The sequence below is a fragment of the Manacus vitellinus genome, unplaced genomic scaffold (genome assembly GCF_001715985.3).
Source record: "Manacus vitellinus isolate BGI_N305 unplaced genomic scaffold, ASM171598v3 scaffold_126_pilon, whole genome shotgun sequence".
Taxonomy (NCBI): Eukaryota; Metazoa; Chordata; class Aves; order Passeriformes; family Pipridae; genus Manacus; species Manacus vitellinus.
Genome location: NW_021938932.1, coordinates 338,986 through 347,944, shown reverse-complemented (window position 1 = coordinate 347,944; position 8,959 = coordinate 338,986). Strand labels below are relative to the sequence as shown.

The 8,959-nt window shown below is 37.4% G+C and overlaps 1 protein-coding gene across 2 annotated transcripts; it reads left to right on the top strand.

Moving 5' to 3' along the window:
- The first annotated feature begins 438 nt into the window (after nt 1-438).
- ZC3H15 (zinc finger CCCH-type containing 15) lies at nt 439-7,714 on the top strand. 2 transcript variants are annotated; one of them, XM_018067884.3, is made up of 10 exons: nt 439-545; nt 1,513-1,624; nt 3,229-3,381; nt 3,775-3,866; nt 4,559-4,741; nt 5,436-5,582; nt 5,777-5,881; nt 6,107-6,233; nt 6,545-6,640; nt 6,918-7,714. In XM_018067884.3, the coding sequence occupies exons 4-10, from the start codon at nt 3,780-3,782 to the stop codon at nt 7,109-7,111; spliced, it is 939 nt and encodes a 312-aa protein (XP_017923373.1). In that variant the 5' UTR covers nt 439-545; nt 1,513-1,624; nt 3,229-3,381; nt 3,775-3,779; the 3' UTR covers nt 7,112-7,714. The 2 variants fall into 2 exon arrangements, with proteins under 2 accessions (XP_017923373.1, XP_008917599.2); XM_008919351.4 differs by lacking the exon at nt 6,545-6,640.
- Nucleotides 7,715-8,959: the final 1,245 nt, after the last annotated feature.

Below are 8,959 nucleotides of genomic sequence, written 5' to 3'. Positions count from 1 at the left end.
AAAAAAACATTAGGGCATCAGAATACTTGAAGACAGAAGTAATAAGTGATTTCAGGTAGATAGAAGGAAAAAAGACAGCATTTATGGCTAATCAGTCTTCATATTTTCCTCAGATATTACTTGGGTAGTGTCCAAAAATATCTTGTCCTGTTGCCTTGAGAATGCTGTGTGTACACACTGACACTGGGACACAGGAGAGCTGGTCATAAAAACAAGAGCTCACACAAGGCAGCATTTAGGAGGTTGTGTCAAAGGTTTGTTCTCAAGATACTGTGAGGAATCCACATTTTGTCCATACTGTTTCTTGAATTGCTTGTGTTGCTGGAGGAAATGATCTGTGTTTCACTGAAAACTTGAAAGGAGTGGCAAGGGTGGGATTTTTTTATTGTTTTGTTTGGCTTGTTTTTTTAATTCACTATGGCTATGTTTATCTCTTGATTTAGGACAAAACATTTGGCCTAAAGAATAAAAAAGGTGCAAAGCAGCAGAAGTTTATCAAGGCTGTGACTCACCAGGTGAAGTTTGGTCAGCAAAATCCCCGTCAGGTAAGCATTTATTGTCCAGTGTTTATTGTAATTTTAAGTGGAAACAAGTCTGAATCTATTTGGTGAACTCTTTGGTCCAAGAAACTGAAATTCTGAGCCACTGCCTGCTACTTTGCTCTTCTGTATGATGAAATAAAATGAGGTACAACGGTTAGATTATACTTAATCAGAAAACGTGGATTTAATGGAAATATTATAATGGAAATGATGCAGGTCTCTTATTCTCTCAGTGCTGGGGAGGCTGGTTGTTAATTATTTACAGAGCTTTCTGTTCTATGAATAAGCCTGTAGAATAATTACATTTTGCCAGCTAAAGTCATGAGGTCATGTTGCATTCCTTGAATAACATAAGGATGAACTAACAGATGTCAGGTACAATTTGAAAAGTAAAGCTGATATTCAGGTCATTAGATCTAGGAATTTCTTGTAGTGGAAAAGATTCCTTGGTGTCACTTGAAAAACACTGGTGGTGTTCAAGCAGTTCTTCTGAAACTTGTCCATGAAATCCCTGGATCTGTGGCATGTATAGGAATACCAGTGTGTAAATGAGCCAGCCTGGGACTGCTGCTGGTATACAGGAAGAGAAAGAGCAAAGCAGTGTGGAGGGGGCTAAAAGGAAAAGACTTTTTGCACAGTTCTGGAAGGAGCTGCCCTGAGTAGTTGCACTGCAAAAGAGCAATGAATCTCTGGCTCTCAGTGACTTTCCCACCTTAAAGGTGGAGTAGAGGTCACTCTGACACTAAAGGTATCTGCCAGCATCCCACTGACAGATTTGCAATCCCTCCTGTGTGACAGGTCAGTGGACACAAGGGCAGCAATTCTGAGCCTTCCAGGCATCACAGGGTCTTTCCTTTCCCCCCTCAAAAACTAATTTAGAATGATTGGCTGTTTTAACGTGCAGTTCTTGGGAAGTCAGTCCTGGCATTCTAATTTTACATTTGTAACGTTGAATTTGGGGTTGTTATAGGCTGCTCAAACAGAAAGTGAGAAGAAATTGAAAAAAGAAGACAAGAAGAAGGAATTACAAGAATTAAATGAGCTCTTCAAGCCTGTGGTTGCTGCACAGAAAATTAGCAAAGGTATGACTGACTGATTTCTCTGCATTTATATTCTCTTATTCATGTAGCTACTTGAGGTAGAATAAACCTTCGAAAACACCAGCTGATATTTTAATAAAGTAAATGTGACTGTTTCCTTCCCCATCTAGTGTACCAAGGAGTTTGTCAGTAATTATTTGACCTTTTTTTGGAAGTTATCTGGGGTCATTAGATCATTAGAATATCAAAAGCTACGCTGATATTGACTGGGAGGCTGAAGATACTTTGATGTTTCTGGTTCATCAGTTGGATGTTTCTGGATGTGTAGCATGATTTTTGTCTGTGTGATGGTATTTAAAGCAGCCTGTCTCCTCAGGGAAGTGTGAACATCCAGGTATTGCAAGGAATATAAGATGGTAACTGTTGTTTTCACAGAAAACTGCTTCTCAAATCAGAACAGTAAAAAATTTCCAATTCTTTCTGTCTGACCTCACAATTAGCAGTGGTGCTCGGTTTTGGAAGCGTGGTTTGTCTGAGCTTGGTTATTGAACAAACTTAGTTTTGTGATGAAATCTTAAGTTTTTGTTATAACAATTCTGTGTTTAACACTTGGAGGAAACTCTACAATTGGCTGCCATGTGTGAGGAAAAAACGTAATACCTGTTGGAGTGAACTAAATGTTTTCAACTCTCTTCATTTTCTGGAACACACAGAATCATGTGCAGTAATTTTTGACAAAAGAAGTGTGATTTCCATGCATGTTTTTAAGACAAACCTGATACTTGCTCCTTGTGATCAGGAGCAAAGGACAGTTTCCTGTTTATGATCTGCAGTGATCAGCTTTCTCTAAATAAAGTAGCTTTTGACTTCAAGTGATTTCAGAAGGCTAATGTTGCCCAGATTTTTAGATTACATTTTAAACAGGAGTTGCTGTACCTGCTTTTGTCACTGGTGAGTCTCACCAAGAGTGAAAGCAGAAGGGGAAAAACTAGAGCTTAAAATCTTATATGTGTATTTGCTGAATATTACAAGTCAAGTATTTCTCATTTGATCATGTCTCATAAATACATTTCTCTCTACTTTCATTGCTTTTCCTAATGACCTCCTAATGGTCAAATAATTCTTTAGTGCCATGGCTTTTACTTAACCTGTAGTTAGATTGATTGAATTGTTTGTTCTATTATAAAAGTTGTTTACTTTGGGGACTATGAACCCATCTTATTTCTATTACTGAAGAAAGTGGTCTGAATGGGCACAGGTTAAATTGTTATAATTTTTTCTAGTGTTTTCTTGATCTGTTGGGGAAAGGGTAACATTCAGAAGATGCTTTACTGTGTATTAGAGACAAGAATGGGGAAGAAGTTGCATAGTGATCTCTTATGTGTTGTATTATATAAATAAATAATTTGCTCAGACACACTGCTGTCCATATGGCTTTAAATAGTCAAGTGCCAGCTTTGATACTTAATGCAAATATCATGCAATAAAAGTAAGTATGACATGTTATTTTAAGAAAGCATATATATTCACGTTATTTTAAAAAGGCATTTTCATTCTCTATAAATCCTAGGTGTTTTTCTCAGAATTTCTAATGTATAGATTTTGCTGAAAAATAATGTTAAAATATAAAAACTTTCTTCACTCAGGTGCTGACCCCAAATCTGTAGTTTGTGCTTTCTTCAAGCAAGGACAGTGCACTAAAGGAGACAAGTGCAAGTTTTCTCATGATTTGTCTTTGGAAAGGAAGTGTGAAAAACGGAGTGTCTACATTGATGCCAGAGATGAAGACCTTGAGAAAGGTAAAATACTTTTAGAAAGTTTGATCCTCAAGTTATATGATCTGACCTTCTGGATGCCACCCTCCAACCTTACCTTTTTTTCAGTGGTCATTTTTTTTTAATTTCTTTTCCCTTGTTCATGCTGAGTACTGTACAGATGGAATGACACATTATTTAGTCTTTAACTGAAACACATTCTATGCATTTCAAAACTCAGGCTTTTCAGGAAATTGTCTTGTGAGTGGCATTGGGGAATTTGAAAACTTTAAGAGCCTGCATTTATTTTTCATTGTATAAGCTAACTAAAATAGAAGAATTGCATACTTTATAAAACTGTTACTAGGCAGAAAAGCAACTTGACAGCAGTGTTCAGTACTTGGAATTTTTGTGCAACCATCTGTTTTCTTTTTCTAGATACAATGGACAACTGGGATGAGAAGAAGCTGGAAGAAGTGGTGAACAAGAAGCATGGTGAGGCAGAAAAGAAAAAACCCAAAACTCAAATAGTAGGTGGTCTGTCTTTCTTTTCTTTTCTTTTTTTTTTTTTTGTAATTGAGCTGTAGTAGAGGGAATTAAGTGCAGACTGGTATTAGATATGTTAATCTAAAGATTTTGGATGGAATCTCATAACTATGTTCTGAGGGCTGGGCTGATAGTATCTCTAATAATATATGTTTTTAAAAAAGGCAGAAAGCCCACAACCCCAAGGCTCTTTTCAGTCACTGTGTGTTCTCATGTAAGTTACAAATGGATAGTAGGTAAAGTGCTTTCAAAATAGAAATGCTAAAGGACTCAGTAATAATGTAAGGCAACCTACTTGGTTAGAAGATTCACATATTGTAATTAATTAAGTCTATGATCTCATTGCAGTGACTGCCATATATATTGGCTTATTTTTGTACTGGGTGACATACAAGCACTAGAAGTTTCAAAATTTTCTCCTTTGTGTTGGAATTTGCTGATTGAGTCATTTGTAATTCCTGGGCTCTAAGTTCAACAATATTCTTCAGTTTTGCACTAAATGGTATAATGTTTTAATCCTTTTCTTGTTCTTCGTTTACTTTTTTAATAGCAATGCATGTCACACGTTCCTTCTGTTTTGAGCACAGCTAACTTTTTGAATTACTCATCTTCTGGGGTGTAAAATGCTGGGGATGAAAAGAGAAAACACAGGATTAATCACCATTGTTTTATACAGGTCTGCAAATATTTCCTTGATGCTATTGAAAACAACAAATACGGGTGGTTTTGGGTCTGTCCAGGAGGAGGAGACAACTGTATGTATCGCCATGCTCTACCTCCAGGCTTTGTATTAAAGAAAGACAAAAAGAAGGAGGAAAAGCAAGATGAAATTTCCTTAGAAGACCTAATAGAAAAAGAGGTAAAGTTGTCAGACAGGTACCTTTTGGTGGTAGTTGTTTTTACTGTTGTTCTACTGGGAAGAGACAGATGTGAAAGACCTGCTAATTTCTAATTAAAAACTGTAAGATGTTGTTACAGCTGTAAGAGCCAGGGGGAAGATGTGTACTATTGGCTCATGGCTTTGTTTAGAAAGCATTACCTAGTGAAGAGAACTAACTATAGCAGCATATGCAGCTGTTGCTTATGCTTTTTTAGGAGCCTTCTATTTCTTACTGCTATTTCTCATTTCTCTATTACAACAAAGGCTTCTGGGGCCTTTCTCATCCCCAGCTCAGTCTCCTTAGTTCTGCCATAACTCTCTAATGAGGAAGCAACACCAAGAGAACAGGGCCTTCTGAAGGTGTTGCTGCTCTGCTTATTTCTGTCCCCATTGCTTGGCAGTGTCATTGTGACAAGAACTGAGCTATTATTATTACTTTCTTTCCCCCTTCACTTTCCCTGTTAACTTCCAGGTCAACTCATCTCACTAACTGGAAAATCACGTGTTGAGTCAAACAGTAAGATGATGGTGCAGGTTTGACAGTGCTAAGAGTCAAGAAAGAATTGGAAAGAAATGCTTGCTATTGGTTCCTGGAAAAGTGTAATTAAATTTTAATTTGTTAGAGCCTTTGGAAAGAGTTTCTAGCATTAATCAGCCTCTTTCCTTGTGACAGCGTGCTGCCTTAGGACCAAATGTTACCAAAATTACTCTAGAGTGTTTTATTGCATGGAAGAGAAGAAAAAGACAAGAAAAAATTGATAAGGCTGAGCAAGATATGGAGAGGAGGAAAGCAGATTTTAAAGCTGGCAAAGCATTGGTGGTAAGTTCTACAGTCCATGTCTTAATGTAAGGAGAGGGAGTAAATACAGTTTCCTAATAAGGTAGCTGGCCTGGAATTGCTTGGCTTTTTTTTTGGTGTCCTTTTATTTTCCTTCCTTTTTTGTGGTTTGGGGTATTTTTAAGCAGTATAAATTCCTTGAAGTAATACCTGAAGATTTCTTCTCCTGTGAACAGATTAGTGGGCGTGAAGTATTTGAGTTCCGGCCAGAGCTGGTTGATGCAGACGATGAAGAAGCAGATGACACCCATTATGTTCAAGGAGCAGGAGATGATGATGAGGTAAAGAACAGGATTAAATTCAAATTTGCATTCAAATTTGAAAGCTTTTCATTTGAGAACTCTTACAGTGCAGTTAATAAGCTTGGTTCTTAATTTAATACTGCCACAGAGTAGATTTGATCAGAATGTTCGTATCGAAGGTGGGAAAGGTTGTTGGCAATTGTGCAGAAGTGAGGACTTTTGTGGAAAAGCAGTTCCTGCAGAGCACCCTGGTGTATTTTTCAGATGGAAGACCCTGTGTGCATAAATGATGTGGATTTGAACCTGTATGTCCCCAAGGCAGTGGAGGAGACTGGTATTACAGTGGCTAGTCCTGAGCGATTCAGCACGTACACTTCAGTAGAAAAAGATGGTAAGTTCTTCACTGAGGCATCACTAACAGAGCATTGTTAGTTAGGAGATTGCCCAAGGTAATGGCAATTTGACTCCCCCACCCTTTTTAAACCAATAATTCAGTTCTGTTAGTGGTACATGTAGTTACTAAAGCAAAGGCTTATAGTAAATGCTTTGTACTTACCTTCTTTGTGGTCACTTCTAGTACGTCTCTAAGGGGCTTGTTCTAAGTTCACCTTTTTTTCTTTTTTTTGATTTTTGTAAACCATAGAATGAACAATATAAGAAAGATCCCAGCTTTTATTTGTTTGGTTTTTTTTTTCTATGTAGCTTGTAACTTCTTAGAACAAAGTCCTGATCTTTGTGCACTTGTGGAATGCATGCCCCGATCTTTAAGAGTAAGAGTCTTTCAAGTGCAGACATTGGGTAGGAGCAGCTCATTGTTTGACCCAGTTATGAAAATAGCAGTTTGAGGAGATGGGAGTTGGAGTTTGGTTTTGTTTTTTTTTAACCTGTTTTCATAACTGGTTATCCAGACCTGCATGTTAAGCAGGTACATGCAATTTAACCAATATGAATTTCAAATAAAGTAACTTCTACACAGTCTCAAAACTTGAAAGCAGGTTCAGTAGGATTGTGAGTTCGAATTGGTGATTAGGAAACTTGTGACACTGAAATCCCTAAGAATTATGTTTATTTTCAGATAATAAATTAAGTGAAGCTTCTGGTGGTGATATAAACAGCAGCGAGCAAAATGATTTAGAGGAAGATAATGATGGAGATGGGGAATTGGAAAATGGAGTAATTGATGCTGTTCCAGTTGATGAAAATCTGTTTACTGGAGAGGACTTGGATGAACTAGAAGAAGAACTAAACACTCTTGATTTAGAAGAATGAACTAAAAAGCTCAAGTGAGGAATTAAATCTATGTGACAAAGTGAAAACTGACTACATTTTTTCTCCTTTTTGAATAGAATTCTTAAACAAGATGTTTTTGGTTATGCAGCTGAATATGATGGGCACGTGGTATCCCAGGAATGTTTTCCTTCAATCTCATCTACTCCAGTCTTGACTATGCTCACAGTAAAACTTTCAGAGTAGGTCAGAATTACTCAACAGCTGAATTTGCAGACAGTGAGATTAGAACTTTCAACTAAAAGTAAGAAGTGTAACTGCTTTGCCAGTATGCAAGTGGGCAATTTGACACCAGGTACAGTATAAAAATCCAAGTATTCATTCTTCACAGAAGTTGCATTTTTATTAGTGATTGGTGTTGATCTAGAAACTGCCTGAAGTGGTTTTTAGGCAGGACACTCTAATGGAGTTGATGCAGATTATGCTTCTTTAAGTGGTGATTAGCTTTACTTGATCAGCTGGATACTGAAGATTGTCAACTGATAGATCATACAATACAATGTGGTGCCCTCTGTTTAAAATATTTTAAACTTTCTCACCACCTTTTGCCAATAAATCTGTAAATAAAAACTATCAACTTTAAAATACCTGTGTTGATTTTTCTCTGCTGAGTTAGGATATCAAACCAAACCGTTAAGAACTGGATTTTCTAATAGAGTGGTAAATGTTTTTCTCTGCAGTCTTGATACAGAAGTGATGATGTTGGCTTCAGTTAAATTTGGACTACCTGTAATTACAATTTTTTTGTCTACACTTGATGCAGTGTAAAATTCAGCAGCCAGCTTTTCTCCCTTCCTGTTCTTCCTTCCTGCCCACCCGTGAACTGATGTGATACCTGCTGTGCATCACTCCCTGCCATTCCAACCTCCTCCTTTCCCCACTGTCTTTTGTAGACTAGTGAAGACTCCAGGCTCTGCAGAGCAGGGATGTTGAGGTCCAGACCATGCCTGGCTTGCCTTTGGAGTGCTGGAAATAGCAGGAGGTTGTGCAGGGCTGAGTTGCCTGAGGGCAGAGCAGTGCTGTCAGGCTGCCATCCACTCAGTGTGTCCTTTCCCAAAGGATTGAGGCCCTGCCATAAAGGTTTCTCAGTGGTGGTGCTTTCACAGGCTGTGTCTCTTTGCCATAATACCAGTAATATCTGCAACAATATTGCTGTACTAAAGATACCATTTGTATCAATTTTTCTAAAGCTTTTAAAGTGCTACTTAAAAGCCATTAAGAGTCGAGGTGTTGTTAGTGAGCTCTCCCAAACTGCTTTTGGGTGGGAATATTGGCTTTATAATGGTTATTTCTGGTACTGCTGAATTGACTCTTGTACCCTGAATGCCATTTCTAAATTAGCTGACTTAGACTTTTTTTTGCCCTTTTTGGGATCTTTGTGGAATTCGTTTTCTCCTGTAGGAACAAGAAGCAGTACTTGGGAGAAAGAGGCCTGCAGAACTTGACTTCTAAATGTAAGTGTTTAAGGAAAAGCTAAATATCGGATGGAACTATTTATTTATGCAGATTTTCTCCCCGTGGCCATAAATAAACAGTGTTGACAGATTGTTGTATTATACTGGCCAGCAATAAGATGCCTGGCTATTGGGACACTTCAGAATGCAATTCATTTGAATGTATGTTGCATAATTTTTCAAAGTTGTATATTTTAAATGGGAATAAAAGTAATTTAATCATTATCAAGGATGAGAATGGCTTTCTATATGTTGTGACTTAAAGGCTGTTTTTTTGCATATAAATACTCATTTCTTTAGTACTGATCTGCTTGACAAGTATAAATAGCTTAAGCCTTTGCCAAAATTATGTGTTTGTTACTTAAAATTTGTATTT